General features: G+C 43.7%; 1 protein-coding gene across 3 annotated transcripts in view; it reads right to left on the bottom strand.

Moving 5' to 3' along the window:
* Nucleotides 1-13,922, bottom strand: part of RIPK4 (receptor interacting serine/threonine kinase 4) — a 35,978-nt gene extending 22,056 nt beyond the window's left edge. The window contains exon 1 of one of the 3 annotated variants that reach the window (XM_061627593.1): nucleotides 13,583-13,922. In XM_061627593.1, coding sequence (XP_061483577.1) covers nucleotides 13,583-13,764 — 182 coding nt within the window. In that variant the 5' untranslated portion in view covers nucleotides 13,765-13,922. Of the gene's footprint in view, nucleotides 1-10,539; nucleotides 10,608-12,456; nucleotides 12,525-13,582 lie in introns of those variants that run through there. The other 2 variants (XM_061627594.1, XM_061627596.1) reach the window with 2 other exon arrangements.
* Nucleotides 13,923-19,472: the final 5,550 nt, after the last annotated feature.

Raw genomic sequence — 19,472 nt, 5'->3', positions numbered from 1 at the left:
GCCAATACTCACAGAAAGCGAATTATTAACTCAACAAAACTCTTACAATTGAAAAAGGAAGATCGCTTTCATATGGTTCTAGTTTTCTACACATGTAAACAAATAGTCACACCAAACTAGCCTAAACATCCTTCATATGAGGGATAATTATATTTTTGTCATGATATGATCCATGGAAGCAGATCAGCAGTTCATCAAATATGTGTAATAAAAGTAGTAATCAATCAGAAAGCCTCTTTATAAAACCTGAAGGTATGCCAACTGCCTCCTCCTGCTCCCCTTCCCTCTTATAAAAAACATGATAGTTCCCTTTGTATTGTTTAAGGGACCTTTGTCTCCTTGTATTTATGTGCATCTCTCTTTATTATAAAGCGCAAAGGACTGTACTGTGTAGATTGCAATAATAAGAACTGGCTAGGCAAGCAACACAGCTTTAAAAGTACGTGTTTCTAGCATCTACTTCCTAAGAGAAGCCTGTTAAATGCTTTATTATTACTCCAAAGAGATAAAGAGATAATGATCCAGCAGTAGTCAGTAAAAAATATTTTTTTTCCAAATGTAATCTCTGAAAACGAATTATTTCACTTATTTAATTTTGTAGCAGAAAGAGATCAACTTTACCTATAAATCCTTTCACATCACAAAATACAGAACCTATTCTAATCTGGAATGACATGTTATCATTTATGTTTTGGGATAAGCACTTTTGAAAGTCTCAAGACAGCATGCACAGCACAGGATACGGTTATAGTTGCTACTCATTTTGGGGTTTCTTGCATTACTTATTTATTTATTTATTCAATTTGTATCCCGCCCTTCCTCCCAGCAGGAGCCCAGGGCGGCAAACAAAGCACTAAAACTCTTTAAAAATCATAAAAACAGATCTTAAAATACATTAAAACAAAACAGCATTAAAAACATTTTAAAACAACCTTAAAACAGGGTTAAAAACATTATTAAACGACACATTAAACAATTCTGACACAGATGCAGACTGGGATAGGTCTCAACATAAAAGGCTTGTTGAAAGAGGAAAGTCTTCAAAAGGCACCGAAAAGATAGCAGAGATGGCGCCTGCCTAATATTCAATGGGACGAAATTCCACAGGGTAGGTGCTGCCACACTAAAGGTCCGTTTCCTATATTGTGCAGAATGAACCTCCTGATAAGATGGTATCTGCAGGAGCCCCTCACCTGCAGAGCGCAGTGATTGACTGGGCATATAAGGGATAAGACTGTCTTTCAGGTATCCTGGTCCCGAGCGGTATAGGGCTTTGTACGCCAAGACTAGAACCTTGAACTTGGCCCGGTAGCAAATGGGCACCCAGTGCAATTCTTTCAGCAGCGGGGTCACATGTTGGCGATGCCCTGCTCCAGTGAGCAGTCTCACCGCCGCATTTTGCACCAGCTGCAGCTTCCGGACCAACCTCAAGGACAGCCCCACATAGAGCGCATTACAGTAATCCAGCCTAGAGATTACCAGTGCGTGGAGAACAGTGGTCAGGCTATCCCGGTCCAGAAACAGCTACAGCTGGTTCACCAGCCAAAGCTGGTAAAAGGCACTCCTAACCACTGAGGTCACCTGGGCCTCTAGCTACAAAGATGGATCCAGGAGAACCCTGCTCTTTCAGAGGGGGTACGACCACATCCAAAGCAGGCAACTGACCAATTATACAAACTTGGGAACCACCAACCCACAGCACCTCTGTCTTACTAGGATTCAGACTCAGTTTATTGGCCCTCATCCAGACCACCACCGAGTCCAGGCAGCGGTCCAGGGCTTGCACGGCCTCTCCCAATTCAGATGTTACGGAGAAATAGAGCTGGGTATCATCAGCATACTGCTGACACCTCACCCCAAAGCTCCTGATGACCGCTCCCAAGGGCTTCATATAGATGTTAAACAGCACGGGGGACAAGATGGTACCCTGTGGCACCCCACAGCACAACTGCCAGGGGGCCGAAAGACAGTCACCCAATGCTATTCTCTGAGAACAACCCTGGAGATAGGATTGGAACCACTGTAAAACAGTGCCTCCAATACCCATCTCACCAAGTCAGCCCAGAAGGATACCATGGTTAATGGTATCAAAAGCCACTGAGAAATCAAGTAAGAAAAACAGGGTCACACTCCCCCTGTCCTTCTCCCGATAATCCATCAGGGCAACCAAAGCCGATTCAGTCCCATAACAAGGCCTGAACCCAGACTGGGATGGGTCAAGATAATCTGTTTCATCCAAGAGTACTTGCAGTTGCTGCGCCACAACCCTCTCAATCACCTTACCTAAGAAGGGGGTATTTGCAACCGGTCGGTAGTTGTCACAAACCAATGGGTCCAGGGTGGGCTTTTTCAGGAGTGGTCGAATCACCGCCTCTTTCAAGGCAGCTGGAACCACTCCCTCTCGCAATGATGCGTTCACCACACCCTGGATCCACTCGGTCAGACCCCCTTAGCAAACTTTAATAAGCCAAGAAGGGCAAGGGTTGAGAGGACACGTTGCTGGCCACATCATCGAAAGCACCTTGTCCATGACTCCTGTGCATACCCTGCAGCTAGGAGAGGCACAAGTTCAAGAGTTCAAAAGTTTGCAAATGTATTCAGAGTAGACTGTATCAATATACCCCCTCCCCCAAAGAGAATCTGCTGATGTGAATTTCTTGTAAAATTGGTTATCTGACTGTGAGTGCCATGCAAATGTTCACACATAATGCTAAACCATGGCTTAGCATTACAAAGATGATCTGCAACAAGCCTGAGGCTCTCACACTTTCCCTCCCCGTATGGTGTGGCCAGGAGGAGGAGTCAGAAGGCTTTGACTCCTATTTTAAATAAACTGCAGCTTCATGTGACACCAAACCCAAACCAACTTTGAGAAATCTGAGAACCCAACTGAAAACCATGATGTACAAAGCTGGCAGACCACTATTAAGGTTAATCACAGTTTGCCTGGGCAAGGATGATACAAAAAACTGCAGTACTGTCAAAAATGAAAGCTTCTGAATTTTTCCTTTCAGCAGCAATGAAGGAGAAGAGGGGAGGAGGTGCACATGAGCCCACAGTTCAGTGCAGCCCCTTGTAACACTAAAACATGGCTTATATACAAATACAGTAATTGCCTTTCAGAGCAGGAACCCCCTCCTGACCCCCAACTTGCACTTAACCTAGAAGATCAAAGGAGCTTCTTGGCTTTTCCACTGTCAGAAATTTTATGGAAAGTAGAACCACCAAGAACAAGAAACAGAGATGGAGAGAGAAAGACGACAGGGACAGGATCAGGGACCCAAAATTAAAGAATAACATTTAGCAAATCAGAAACAGAACTGTGTTTTTTAAGTGATACTAAAAACTAGAACATAGGAAACTGCCTAATTCGGAGTCAGACCATTGGTCCATCCAGCTCGCAATGGCTCTCCAGGGGTTCAGGCAACACTCTCTCCCAGCTCTACCTGGAGATGCTGGGGATTGAACCCGGAACCTTCTACATGCTCTAACACTGACCTATAGCCCTTCATGCCCAAAAGTCTCCTCATTTCATTGTTTTTAAACAAACACATTTTGAACAACAAGAATATACAGGAAGTCTTCATCTGTTAAGAATAACCGAAAGACAAGTGTTGGTTATTCAAATTCCTATTTGCCTTTCCTATTTCCCATTTAAAAAAAATCACACACTTTGGGGTTTGTTCTTTTTCAGGCACTAGAAACACATTTCAGTTCTCTGATTGTGACAAATACTGTGGTTCTCATTGCATTATCCTTCCAACGTCTTTGGAGTGTCTCTATGGAGAAAAGAAATGTAACAAAGAGAACTCTCAGCCAGTACTTTAGGTAGACTTGAAGCGGAACTTCTTTTGGCTTTGCAGCTGAAATGCAAGACATGACTACTAGTTCAGCCTTCAGCCTTATCCCACCAATGTGGGCTACAGTAAATAAGTGCATCCCTTTACTACCACTTCCATTTTAACCACAGTATATCAGGAGGAGCGTAACATAGAACGAAGGAGCCCTGGTAGATTTCTTGGCATTGGCTGCTCCCCCCCCCCCAGAACCGCATTCAATGGGAAACCAGAAGTGTCACTAGTCTAGGGTTGCCAGGTTCTTGGCCTGATCCTGATCCTGTATCTTTAGGAGAAGAGAAAGTCAGCCAAGTGCAGGTGTTCTTGCAACTCTGTAATGGGAAAAACCACAAGGTGGAATTCTCCCTATCCCCTGCACAACTTTTAAAGATACAGAAGACCATTACAACAATAGGAAAATGAAACAGACTTTATTTACATTGTGCAAGGCTTTCATAGTGACCTTCTCTAAATCATGATTAAGCATAAAAGCATAAATAGATTGTGTTTGTGGCTGTACTATGCCTTGATTATGACTCAAAAGGTGAACAGATCAAAGGTAAAAGGAATAAAAACAATACCATATGGGATCAGGAGCCTGGAAGCTGTCAAATGTCACTGGACTGTGGCTCCCATCATCCCTGACCACTGGCCATGCTGGCTGGGGAGGGCCACAGGTTTCCCACCCCTGAATAGCATACTTTATGGAGACTGGTGAAAGGGCCCTAAAGAAGCAATCTTACCAAGGAGAGAGAACAGGGAGTGACTTACTGAGCACAGCAACACAGGCAAACAAGGAGTGACTAGACTACAATGACTACATTGGGAGAAATGCAAATAGTGAGAAGTTTACTGTCCTTTTGAAAAACAAAAAACCTGCTGACTTGCATTTACTGTAACTGGGACATTTTGCCCTGCAATGGAAAGGTGCCAATCTATTTACTGGCATTATAAAAAAAATCACACAAATGGCTTTAGGACCTTTTTTGTTAACAAACCACCACATGGCTTCCTGTTCCATTGTGAAGGTGCACGTCTTGCAGTATGAAGTGGCTTGCAGCTGATCGATGAACAAGGTTTCCAGCTGCTATCAGATTCACAGCAAACCACACTAGACACAAAAGCGCTCCCCCCCCACAATAAGATAGCAAAAGGAAATTCTTGATAAATGTAATGCATCTTAGAGCTGCTACTATTTTGCCACCCAGTGGGGCATTCTGAGTGGATCTGCCCAGTGTGCCATAATGAGGAGGAGCAGGCAGCAACTGCAGTGAGTAATTGCCAAAGGTCCTATGCAGATCTATAATTGCCTAAACATTATCTTGCTTTCAAAAGCAGTAATGTTATGCCTTAGTTGCCCATGGCAACACTGCTCATGTGATTAAACACACACACACACACACACACACAACCCCCCCCACTTCTGCTGTGATCTCATTGGCTAGGGCTCTGTGGGTGGGAGTCGCCCACTATTGTTTAGAATTCTGAGGAATCTTTTTTTTTTAAAGGAGACAGTTCTATTCCAAAGCAAGTACAGCTAGAGAGAATTAAAACTGAAGCTCTTATTTCAAGCATAATTTCTTCAGCCAGCCTTCTTTCTGCATTTTCCCTATCTTAATTGCAGTACACACACAAGATGTGATTCATTTCAAATACAGAATATGAACACATTGAAAGTTTCTAAAATACAAAATGCTCTGTATGCACCATTTACTACAACGTCAAGGATCGTATTAAGATGCATTCCTCAACAGACTCATCCACAATTAAGTAATGCCAAAGTTACTTTTCTATTGTTTATTTTGACTTAATTATAACAGTTCAACATACACACATGGTCTGTGATTCAAAGGCAGACTATCTTGGTAGCAAGCGTTAAGACGTCACAGTTGGAACTCTTACCCAAATTCAAAGTTATGTTAGCCACAGTAGAGTACTGTCATAAAACTACAGTTGTGAACAACTTTGTAATAGATTGTTGGGCTTCCATAGGTAGGGGGACATCAAAAGGCTTGGCTTCCATGCCCCCTACCTCTCTTCCTGCATACAAATAGCCATAACCACTTGATGGTTCAGTTGACCACTGTTTAATAGGAACGGGGTGTGATATTATATGCTATTCCCCCACTGAATACACTCCAGCAGTTCCTCACTGGGGCACCAGCTGGGAATAGTCTGAGGCCTCACACCTTGCCCTGTGGCCTGTCATCCCCACAAGCTCCTTCCCAGCACCTTCTCCCTGGTGGGCTTTGGCTCAACTGGATCTCAAGAGTGGTCCCCCTCTATCCTTCCCTTCTGCCCCATCTCTGAGGCCTCAGTGTCAACAGCTGTTGTCTGTCCTCAGCTGATCCTTATCTGTTTTATCACCACCAGCAGCCCTGCAGGAAGGAGAAAGGGCAGGTCTTGTCTGGCTGCAGGTTTGTCTCCCAGCCAATCTCTCCTGGCAAGTTCTGCCAACAGAGGCTCTGATCTGCATCCACACAGGAGAAAAACACAGGGGGCAGCAAGACAGTCCCTGACAAATCTTTCACACAAATTTATACAGCACCATTGACATACATGTTGCTTTATGAGACAACAAGAAGTCCCAGCCCCAAGAAACTTACAAACTAATGTTTGCAAGGAGAGGGGGGAACAGAGAAGAGGCAAGAGTAGGAAGGGATAAATGTGAGCAAATGCAGGTAATGTGTTAATTTTTGCTCCATTGGAAATGCAGCCTGAAAGGTAGAACTAGAGCTTTGTAGAAACTGTGGGTTTTCAGAGGGATGCAAATATCAGGCCAATGGCCCATCTAGTCCAGCATCCTGTTCTCACAGTGACCAACCAGGTGCCTATGGGAAGCTTGCAAGCAGGACTGAGTGGAAGAACACTCTTTCCTCCTGTGGTTTCCAGCATCTAGTATTCAGGAGTATATTGCCTCTGACTGTCCTGATACCATATAGATCATGGGTGGGGAACTTACTTGTCTTCCAAATAGACTACAACTCCCATCCATCTTGATTACCAATCATGCTGATTGGGGCTAATGGGAGTTGGAGTCCAACATCTAGAAGGTCACAGATGGGTCTGGGAGTGGACTCTATGCGAGGGAGATTGAATGAATTCTAAAGACAGCATGAGACTTTTGGGCACCTGATGGTGATAAAACTTAAGTGACAGTCAACGGCTATGATACTTTAAGAAATAACCCGCAGCTTGCACCCCTTGCACACACATACAAAGCTATAGTCCTTCCTTTCTCACAAGTTTTTGAATTTCTAAATTTCTAAAAAGTAGTCTTGCTTCCAGTTCCAACCCATAGCTCACATAGCCTAAACAATTTGTGATGGGAACAATATTATGATAGTGACCTTAGTGAGGAAGTCATTGTAAATCTCAGCACTGAACACAAGCTACGAAGAATCCCAGTACTCTGAACTCTGTGCAGCTAGAACAGTAGTCACAACATGCACATACTGTGGCTACAAGCTGCCCTTCCTCTTTCCTCTAGGGAAGTTAATCTGGTTGGCCACTGTGAGAACAGGATGGTGGACTAGACAGGCCTTTGGCCTGATCCAGCAGGGCTCTTCTTAGATTCTTAATTAGCAAGATACCTTCTGGGCTCAAAGAGCATCTCAGATATTACTGCTCTATACCCAGCCTAACAAAACACTCTGAGAAACCATTCATTATTAGTCATACTGCATGGGGTTCATTTTATGGAAAACTCTCTGCTATGGAGAAGCAATTTCCAGTTCATAACAAGCAACAAAAACCAAGAGTCAGCATATCAACACCCATGGAAGAACTCATGGAAGACCGTTTTACGACCCAACAATTACGTCTCTCTCTGCCATTCTTAGGCAATGACCTTTGGACAGATAAAGGAAGACCCTCACAGAGAGGCAAGGAGAACTTGTACACAAACATCATCCATGGAAATCACATCAAGTGGAACTCCTGACTGTGAATCTATAACAGTTAGTAGTTGCAAAATGTATAGGACTTGCTTAGACAGGAATTATCAGCCATACAAATCCATCCAGTGGCAACTTGGGTATCCCTCAATACAAAGAATTTGATAATATGATACAGATAGGCCATGTGGTAACCATCCTTCCATTGTACCTAGTCTTTCTACCCTATCCTCCACCAGCATAGGTTTTTGTGTTTTTCTAATATTGCAATAGACTTAAAGAAAAGATCCTGATTGCATGTCATTTCATTTGTTTGTACTTCAAAAGAAAGCACCCAAAGCACTTCCTGCTTCTCTGCTGCCTATTTTGACCTCTGGAGGTGCAACGGGCAAAGCTTAGCAGCACAAGCCAATACATGCCTGATTGAGGCAGGGCCTAATGTGCTGGGAACTGCTCCCAGCAAGAGCGTATGACATTTAACTAAGCGAGCATGAAGTTCTTACCAGCAGCCTGCCTAAAGTGGTTAAACCCCATCATTACCATCGTCACCACCACAGTAGGCCCACCCAGTACACTGTAGGCAAGGAGCAACACAAAGGTTGTTGGAGGAGTCCTTAACTTCTTTCTGCTTTAGGTATGGCAAAGGTCATTAGTTACAAGCAACAGGTTTAGCAACTGTATTTAGTCATCATTTATACATACACAGTTATGAGCAAGGCAATCATTCTGCTTATTGTGGTCAGAGCCCAGACCCATCAAGACCCATCTTCAAAGTGCGTTCATTTGTGGCCTTTAACCTGCACCTCTTATGGTATTAACACAACCTACTTTCATTCTTTTTACACAGTGTGTTGCCCTGCCCAGCTAGGTTGGGGAGTGGGGAAGAATCCTCTAATCCTTCATTTACCTGGATAAAATGTTTAGCATCATGGTTTATTCATTACTGAATCACACATTGTTCTTTCAAAATCTGAGATCAACTTACTTCCTGCAGCAAGGCTTTTTTAGAAACAAAAATATTCATTGTACCTCTAAGCTGTACCAGCAAATGAGTACGGACACTATTGCAACAACAGTCATTCTTCAAGAGGGCAAGTTCACCTTAACTTTCCTTCCTTTTACTATCTAGCGCTTTTAAACTGGCTCTAATCAGTTTGGAAGCCAAGGCCTATGTCTAGAGATTACTGTAAAAGGAGAACATAATGTGATTATTTCATGTACACAGGCGAGGGAGCCTTATTTGAAGCTTAAGGACCACCTTCCCTTGTGAAGAACTTTCCAGGGGCCACATGCCAAGGGTTGGTTGAGCTACAGCCAAAAGAGAGCACAGCAATGGCTGCAACTGTTACCTTTGTATAGTAGGTCACTTTCCAGCCACACAAGAGTCAGGTGTACACACATAATCTCTCTCCATTTAGGCAATCAAGATGCATCAACACAGTTCAAGGACACACTACAGGCAAGCAAAAGCACTCAAGGAAGGTGTGGAACAGAGTCGGTGAGGGATGTGCCCTAAGGAGAGGGGATGGCCTTGGGAGAGACCCATGGGCTAGATAGGGAAGCCTGGAGGGCTGCCTTTAATCCCTGGCCCCAAGGTGCCTTACTCCCAATATAATCCATCTCTATGCAACCAGGAACATGACTCTTGAATCCCCACCACCTGAATGAACATTGGAAGTTAAGGGGATTTCCTCCCCAAAGGACATTGCAAATCCAGAAATCTGTTCTCAATGTCATACAGAAATATTAAAAAGAGATTCAGGAAGAGATATACCTACTGGAGAAGAGTCATATGCAGTTTGAGAGCTTGCACACTCCTCATGTAACAAAAAGGTATATTTTTGAGCCCACATAGGGCTTGCGCTTCTTCCCAAAGATGTTTCAGGCAGGATATTTTTAAACATCCTTGTCTCCATCAAAATAATAGCAACCAAGGCAACTCTTTGGCACAACCACTAGATATCACTGGGACAAGACCCCTGGTGTTAACTCCCACCAAGAGCCGTTACATGCCTATGTACTATAGCAGCCCTTATGAAGAGTTGCTCATTAACTACTCTGGAGAGAAGGAAGGGTCTTCCATGGCTAGAAGGTGCTCACATTTATGGTTAGAATTCACAGGATGCTTTTTGTTTATAATGTTTCCATTCTTAAAGGCACAACTTTTTGCAGCACTCTTGCTGAACAGTTTGAATGAAAAACTTCACTTGATTTAAAGTGGAGCTGAATACGTTTATGAAGGATACCTTGATTTATATTCCAGACCCCTAATTTGGGGTCCAGCAGTTTCAGAAAAGGCTCCCTGCCTTCCCACACACTGCCATCAAGTTATTTTTGTCTTGGCCTATCCTTTCCTGTGAACCAGTATACCCAGTATAGATCTGTATCAAATATTTTGGTCTATATATTGCTCACAAATCATGAACAAATAGTGAGTACCAATGTTGTGGAATATTTTGCAATAAGTAATGATGTCATAGCAACCAAATTCCATCGTAGCAGCTGAGAGTTAGGTCTGAGTGATGTACAGATTAGTAAGATTTAACTCTGGTGGTTATTAATTGATATATTAATATATAAAAGCCAAGGCTTTCACAAGAAATTGTGATTTTGCAACTTGTTTGCAGACAAGTTGATCCTACAAGCCAATTTCAATTTTCTATGCATTCAAGAGTTTAGTATTTCCTTGTGATGCTTGTCTTTCATGAAATACCCAAGCCCTGAAAATTAAAATACATGTGAATACAAGATATGACCATAGAATATATATAGCAGTACTGTACACATCACTTCTAGCATTCACCGACCTGATATGAGACCCTTACAAACTGCAGCACGTCCAGAGTGTGATTCGGTACTGATGTGAAGTGACAGTAATATATACATTCATCCATACACATCATATGAGGGTTGACTTGTATGAGATGCTTAAGCTTTATTTAGCAGACGTTGGTATAGCAAATAAATGGGAAGACAGTGATCAGTTTCATCTTTTCCATGGCTACAAAGTTGCTCCAACAGACAGCTTGCCTAGGATGTAGAATCTCAAAAAGATAATTTGATCGATTATCAGATCAGAAGCCAAATAGTTGCAATTTGTTGCCAGAAGCTGCTCAAGATAATACATTCAAGCCACCCATTAAAAAAAAAATCAATGATGGCTTTGTCATTTACTTCAGTGAGGTATACACAACAATTTGGGCTGCATTCTAAACCCACTTGGAACATAGGAAGCTGCTTTATACCAGGTCAGATTATTTGCCCATCTGACTCCAACTGCCATCAGATCTCAGCGGTATCGGACAGAAGACATCTTTTCCATCACTATGCTACCGGATCTTTTGAGGTCCTTTTCAGAGGTTGGACCAACTTGGGACCTTCTTTGTGCAAAGCATGTGCTTTGCCACAGCGCTTTGGTTACCTCTGAGCAACTCCCACTTCTCCCTTCTGAGGAAATATGCATACGTCTACTCTACTGATCTGCAAAAAAAAAATGTGTTTGTACGAGTTGGCAATTTCCAAATGGCAGCTGAGAAATTTTGCTGATGGTTGGCGGGAGGGGGGAATCAATGCAAGGTAAGGGTCTCTGCAGACCCACCATTACATAGAACAAAACAAACCCCAATAGGTTTACTTCTGATGATGATGTGGACTGGAATACTCTGTGGTTTGCAACCTAGTTTGACATGTGAAACAACTAGTAAGCCCCACAGCAAAAACCCTGGGGTGGATCCAGACTAAGGGTGCTGTCGGATGATGGTTTAATTTGCAAACAGATCACTGAGATATTGGCAACAAGTTTTCATTTATCACATTTGCCCTGGAAATGGTAAATTTGGATTAAACGGCATTTTTAGGTCAACGAAGTCATGCAGACACTGCAAAAAAAAAAAAAAAAACCCAAATACCCTTGCATGCGCAAGGAGCACCAATCCCACAACACGCATCTGGAAGCACCCTAAATTAGTTCCACTGAAATTACTGGGAGGTAACTTAGTAATGTCTAATTTTTCGCGCTCATTTCTATGGGAGCTCAGCGCAACAAACTTAGTCTGGATCCAACCCATCGTTGTTAACCACTCAATCAAGGCCAGCCTTTTCTAAGTAAATGGAAAGCGTGCCCGCCCGCTCGCCCTTGCCAAGCCAGGCAGCTTCAGCCCAGAAAACGAGGCAGGCCTGCCGCTCCCTTCTCCTCCGCCGCTTCCTTTGCATGCCACCACCTACCCGCTTTGCAGAACAACCGGTCCTTGCCACCCAGCTCCAAAGCACACCCCTCAAGGAAGTGCGAGGCACAGAACAGCACAGGCAACGACAAGCCGATCGCTTCCAGCGTCTGTTCCCGTTGCCAAAGCGTTTTCCTTACAAAGGCAGCCTCGCCTTTATTAAGCGAGCGCCTTACAAAGGGGTCATTAGCACAAATCTGCAGGCAAATTTGCTTCGCTGTGCAAAAGCGCCCTTTGTAAGCAAACGCATTATGGAGAGGGCACCGCATAATGAAAATAATCGCTGCACAAACGAGGGACAAACATCCAGAGGCAGCGAGCGTTCCGGAGCTGCAAATCCTGGGACCGTGGGAAGCGGGCGCTGCCACCGCCGCTTTCAAAGCAGCTTCGCTTCGCTTTCAGACAGCCGAACAGTTTCGCAGCAAGCGGAACGACACCCAACCAAATCGTCCTCTGAGTAAGCCCATTTATCTCAATGGACTTACTCCGAGCATGACTTACCCGCAAATCTTTTCTCTTTTCTTCTGTTCCTTTCCTTCCCCCAGGAGGCTCCGCAATAACGCTCTACCCTCCCTTTTGTTACGCGAGTGCATTGCAAAGGGGGCATCCCTCCCTACACCGTGCAAAGGAGACTAGCAGAAGGCAGGAGAAAACGGTTTTTTTCGTCCCAGCGTCCTCAATGCCAGAGATCTCAAGGCATCCGAGCAACACTAGAGACGGGCTCCTGCTGGGAGGAAGGGCGGGATATAAATCAAATAATAAATAAATAAAACTAGACAGAAGCGCTCCTTAAGAATCGACGATACAGTCAGGACGAATTTCTAACATCCGAAGCCTAGCAGAGTAAACCGCGCGCTGATTTTAAACTGTAGGCAGCGAGCTTTTTTTTTAATACCACCATATCAAGCTGCCCTCGATTCCGAACTATGCAAAAGAAAAGTTTAAAAACTTGACCAAGGACAAATTCAAAACAAAGCAAAACTCTTACTGTATTAAGAACCAGTGTTGCCTAAAAACGCGCTTACTCGTAAGTTAAGTTAAAATTGGAGAATTCCCTTCCTAGCAGGTCGCTCAGAATTGCAGTTGTACTCTGTATAGAGGAATTGCAAAAAAAAAAAAAAAGCCATGCTTGTTTCAGAAGCGGTTTGACGCTCGTAACTTGCAGAGCCATCCTGAGCAATCCTGCTCAGGATTTACTCCTAAGTAGACGGCTTTGCAGCCTTCAACACGTGCAGAACTCTGCACGTCCGCCGCCAAACCCCGGGCACTTTCGGTGTGGAGCAGCAGCAGCAGCCTTGAAACCAAGGGAACCACTCCAAAGGTTAAAACGCGCCGAGGGTGGCAGCCGTAATAGCTGCTTTTGCCGCGATGTCGTTTGCGCACTCTTCGGAGCACTTTAGCCCAAACAAAGCCGTCTCCTTCTACTAAGACCCCCCACCCCACCCTACCCGGCAATCAAATCTTGTTCAGCGGGATCCTCGCCGCCTTGCTGCCAAGAGACAGGATCGCAATCCTGTCCTCTCCGAATGCTTTGCAGCCTCGGAAAGTCAATAACAAGGTGCCAGGCAACTCGCCTCCCTCCCGCCGAGCCGCTTCCAGACGCCCAACTTGGCAGGCAGGCACTTACTTCTCGTCCACATGCAGGCTGGGCGAACACTTGATGGCGAGCCACGTCTTCCAGTGGACGTGGCGGACTTTGTAAACCTGCCCGAAGCCGCCGGAGCCGATTTTCTCCCAGCTGACGAACTCGCTGGAGTCAAAGGTTTTCAGCAGCCCCATGGCCCACGGGGAGCCACCCTCCTTCTCCATGCGGCCCCCGGATTCCTCCCCCAGCGTGACAGCCTGACACTCTCTCTCCTGAGACACCTGAACTGAACTGACTGACCGCCAGGCGAGCTGCTCCGGCTCTTTTCCCAGATGACTCAAGGTGTGCTCATTCCATGACCTCACTTCCGGGGTTCGCTTCTCGCCGCTCTGGCGGCGGTAGAGGAACCCGAGCGGTCCCAACCAGAAAGGGAACTGCCAGGCAGGGTGGTGGTGTAACCGGGCAGCTGTTGCGCAACTTGCACGCTGGAATCCAAGGCAGATTTGCCCCTGAAAGGAGGGGAGGGCAGCATGGTCCGTTTGCGTTGTTTGTAAAGAAACTGACACGCTTCCCATTGTTTCTCTTGAGAGAGAGAGAGAGAGGCGACAGCTCAATGGCAGAGGGTTGGCTTTGCGTGCAGATGATGCCTGGTTCAGTCTTCTCCCAGGTAGGATTGGGAATGTCCCCGTCTGAGGGCCCCTCTAGACTGTTTTGTTTTGTTTGCTGGTGTCTTCTGCAACATGTCATTGATGCAAAAACAGTGCATTAGTGGTGGATTTATACTGGACGGCATTCTGTCACAGAATAAAGCAGTCGCATCATTCTGCTTTATTAGTTGTTCTGGGGTGCTTCCTCAATGTCACTGTGTTATTGCCATCTGGAGGGGCACTCTTGTGTTGTAGCACAACAAAAGCGAGACAATCCCCCACCCCCAACATTTGCGATATGAAAAGTTGCAGGATATTAGCAGGAAGCTACAGGAGGTGCACTTATTGCAGATAATGTAGTATGACAAAAACTTTTGCAGGGGCAAACAGTATTGAAAGCAGGAGCTTGTGTAACTGCTCCCATATCAACATGTGCACAGATCATGCACAATTAAAAGGATGTCTGGAGGGGCCCTGAATCCTGGAGAGACTCTGTCAGCCAGTGGAGACAATACTGAGCTAGATGGACCAATGGTCTCTCTCGGTATAAGGCAGCTTCCTATGTTCTTAATGAACCTGAAGCAATTTTAATTCAAATGTCTATCCCGCACATAACACATTTTGAATAGGAACATAAATATGAAGTTGCCAATATAAGAATTTCTTTACACAGGTCTCGCCCATCTAAGGCAAAGAGACAGGAATGTTCTGATTAGAACAAATGCTATGGCCCTTGGTAACCTTTGGTGCAAGCAGAAATCTTTTCATACCAAGCAGTGGCCTAACATAATTGACTATTAAGGTCAATGAGCAAGAGTAAAAATTCAGAACTTATCCCCCCCCCCCAACATTCAATGACAATCACACCTGTGTGACTAATATGGAGCAAAACATAGCACACCAATACCAGTGCATTTAAAGCACATTACTTCTCCCAAAGCATCCTGGGAGCTGTAGTTTACGCCTCACCAATAGCATAGTGGCAAATTGAGAAGTATGGGGTCCCTTCATGAATCACTAGTCATGCCATGTTCCCTCGCAGCCACGCCTCTTCACTTGCTTGCTCCCTGTCATTGGCACCAATCATTACAAAAGGGAAGTGTGTTAGCTACTGAGAACAGTTTTCTCAGTGACTAACTCATCTCCTTTCACTCTGATTGGCTCCAATCAGCAGGAAAGGACAAGGAAGCATGTTAAAAGACTCTTTGTAGCAGCTAAGACGGTCTCCTTTCATGCTGATTGGCTCATAGGACACTGGAGACACAGGGAGCTGGCTGGAAGCCTGTTCCCCAAAAAGTAAGGGGTCTAAGCCCCCCCCCGAGACCCTGCATGACTATACCCCTGCGAGTCCTCACAGAGCTTTGATTTCTAGCACCCTTAGCAAACATCAGTTTCCAGGATTCTTTAGGAGAAGCCATGTGCTTTAAATGTATGGTGTGGATGTGACCTTAAAGCCCACACAAGAAGACCATAACTTGGATGCTAGGATGTGCATATCATGGTGCTACATCTCTCTGAACCCCAGAGAGAAGTAGCACCATGACATGCACACCCTAGCATCCAAGTTGGGCAGGGAAGTGAGGTGCACATTTTGGCATCTGAATATAATTTTTCCCTTTGATGTTGTTGCAGGAAGAGGATATTGCCATGGTTAGGGAAGATCTGTACAGATGTTATGGGCTATGTTGTAGTAGTCTAGTTTTGTGAGATCCTACCATGATGTTGGTATGTTTTTTACATGTGTTGTGATGTTTTGCTGATTGCTGACTATCCATTTTGTTCCCATCAGCCCAAAGGGAAGAATGCAGCCTACTTTTTCCCGCCAGTTGCTGAAGGCATGTTCCTGATATTTTTATGCTTAAAATGGCTCTTTTGCACAGAACTGTTCTTGTGCAAAACAGCAGTGTTAAAAATAATATGTTTTTCCTTTGCAGGTACAGGAGGCGGAAAAGGAAGCAGCAGCCTCTCATGCCAGCAACTCCAAATCCTTGCCTGGCTTGGAATGACACACTTTCCTTTCTTTCTTTCTTTCTTTCTTTCTTTCTTTCTTTCTTTCTTTCTTTCTTTCTTTCTTTCTTTCTTTCTTTCTTTCTTTCTTTCTTTCTTTCTTTCTTTCTTTCGTAGAAATCTGATATATCCGTTTCAAAAACAAAAAAGTGCATGCACAGGTAAACAAATACCTGCATGCGTGGCTACAATGGATGTCAGGTTTGTGGAACTTATGGTGGATGAGGAAGTATTAATTGAGGGGAGTGGGCAATAATTCACAGCCTGAATACATCCCATGAAGCACTGCTCCACTATTGTGGACAAGAAACCTTGAGATACATTTTGGAGATATAAAACTGAAAGAGCCCCTGCATGGATGGAGGCACAGAAAATGTGCGGACAAACAGCGATCCACAAATGCATTAATGCCCTAGCGTGGGCACCAGCCCTACCTGTGCCTAACAGAGCTACCTACAAATCAGGCTCTAAGTAACATTTTTGAAATCCATTTCAAAAGTATATGCTGAGTATGTTTAATGGAGATGACATTTCACAAGATTTCTAAACAGTGGAAAAAACACTGGTAACTAATGGGCAAACCTGTCTCTCCAGACCCACCACCTTTATTCAATGCAGCCCACTCACAAGAATGAAGAATAAGCTCTGCCTCCTTTTATTTATCCTTTTCCATTTTTTCCTCTTAAAAGCAGAAAGAATGAGTTTACTGTTCAGTATTGTTTCTTCCTCAATAACAATCAAAACACAAAATCACAAATCTTTCAGAATACTTCAGTCAAAATCCAACATTCTGCCTCTGGGCATTTTAACTTTATTTCAAAGTTAATAAACTATTGCAGAACATATAGCTAATTCTTATCTCTATGAGCATCATGTGCATTTATTTAGTAAATGAAATGATAGATGCATTGCACCAGACACTGTTCTTGGGCAAGCTTCCTTCATTTCAATAAATGACAGTTGTATGATATCAGCACTTGGAGTGTTATGTACTGCTGAAGGGAATTAGATTTATCTCCAAATGAACATGTTTAGGATCAGGGTGCCTACTTTCTTCTTATATTTTTCTAGTGTATGCCAAATCAGCTGTTTGCCTCTGAAATGTATATATTTGCTTCCTTTTTCTCTGCAACAGTACTCACAGCAATAGGATGGTATACCGATGGTGTCTCCTGCACTGACAGAAAGCATCCATCAGCAGAATAGGGAGGGAGGCAATTTTTGACATTTTCTTCCCTGCAGCCCCCATGCCCTCCCTGACCTGCTCTATAAGATTGGGGGACCATCTGGGCCAGATTTTAGGGGAGTGTAGGAGCTGCAGAAGGAGGGGTTGTAAATTTCTGGGCCCATTATGACCTTTAAAAACTTTAAATGGTTTGGGGCCAGGTTAGTGGCATTTGGCCACTGACTATAGAGTAGGGATGGGTGAGAATTTTGATTCAGTTTGAATTTCAAGCAATCAAATTTGCAATTTCCGTAACAATTGAAATGTGGTGTTGGAAGAGAGCTTTGCGCATACCATGGACTGTGAAAAAGACAAATCATTGGATGTTAGAACAAATTAAACCAGAACTATCATTGGATGCTAAAATGATGAAACTGGGGTTATCATACTTTGGACACATAATGAGAAGACATGATTCACTAGAAAAGACAATGATGCTGGAAAAAACAGAAGGGAGTAGAAAAAGAGGAAGGCCAAAGAAGAGATGGATTGATTCCATAAAGGAAGCCACAGACCTGAACTTACAAGATCTGAACAGGGTGGTTCACGACAGATGCTGTTGGAGGTCGCTGATTCATAGGGTCACCATAAGTCATAGTCGACTTGAAGGCACATAACAACAACAAATGAGAACCGAAACACAGCCATCCTTCGAAATTCACATTTATTAGAATTTTGGGTTGCAGTTCACCAACTAAACAACATTTACAAAAATGTATATATTAGGGGAAAGTGAAGTGAAAGTGAAAATAACATGCAAAAAGGCATAAAATGATGAGAAATGGCTTGCAAAAATGTGTACCTTTGTCAAAACTGCCTACAAAAGTGTGTTTATTTGGAGAAATTAGCAGTAAAATGGTGGGGAATTTTCATGATTTTTTTTGGAGATCGCTGTAGAAATGTAGAGAACTGAATTTAACATTGGAAAAATGAGAAACGGAGAGAACCAAAACAGACAGATCTTCCCATCCCTACTCCAGAGTTGGCCAGGGATTTCTTTGAATGGGAACAAGCAATAGCATGCTCTTGGTTTTCTGGGACCCTTCTGTGTACGGTTACATGTAGCGATTTCAGACCATTTTGTGGACAGCTCCTTGATTTGACCTCTGGCCCACCCACAACTTGCAGTACAAACCCAAAGACACAAAATATGGCTTTTTTGCTGGATGCCCCCAGATTGTGGAATTCCCTTCCCAGTGAAGTACGATTAGCTTCCTCACTTCTTTCCTTCCGTGCTAAGGTGAAGACGATCCTATTCAGACAGGCTTTTAATTGAATTGGTAATTAACTCTTACCTTGTATTTGATTTAATTCATTTTAACTATTTTAATTCTGTATATTTACTGTTTTAACTCTTCATGATTATTTTTGTAAGCCGCCCTGGGTTCTTTGGAAAAAGGGCGGGGTATAAATATTTTAAATAAATAAATAAATAAATAATTGCTTGGTAAAGCTAAGCCTACTCTATTTTATTCCTACTCACCTTGTGTGTTCTCTTGTTGTGTTGCCTTAGGGTACACAAAGTCCGGGAAATAAAAACACAGCAATCCACCTCACAGCAGTACAAAACTGAACTGTTGTGCATTTCAACAAAAACAAAAAGGGATTGCGAAGAGCTCCAAAAAGACCTCTCCAAACTGAGTGAATGGGCAGAAAAATGGCAAATGCAATTCAATATAAACAAATGTAAAATTATGCATATTGGAGCAAAAAATCTTAATTTCACATATACGCTCATGGGGTCTGAACTGGCGGTGACCGACCAGGAGAGAGACCTCGGGGTTGTAGTGGACAGCACGATGAAAATGTCGACCCAGTGTGCGGCAGCTGTGAAAAAGGCAAATTCCATGCTAGCGATAATTAGGAAAGGTATTGAAAATAAAACAGCCGATATCATAATGCCGTTGTATAAATCTATGGTGCGGCCCCATTTGGAATACTGTGTACAGTTCTGGTCGCCTCATCTCAAAAAGGATATTCTAGAGTTGGAAAAGGTTCAGAAGAGGGCAACCAGAATGATCAAGGGGATGGAGCGACTCCCTTACGAGGAAAG

This window comes from Rhineura floridana, chromosome 5 (genome assembly GCF_030035675.1).
Source record: "Rhineura floridana isolate rRhiFlo1 chromosome 5, rRhiFlo1.hap2, whole genome shotgun sequence".
Taxonomy (NCBI): domain Eukaryota; kingdom Metazoa; phylum Chordata; class Lepidosauria; order Squamata; family Rhineuridae; genus Rhineura; species Rhineura floridana.
The sequence above is the reverse complement of the archived record's forward strand: the minus strand, read 5'-3'. Positions and strand labels throughout refer to the sequence as shown.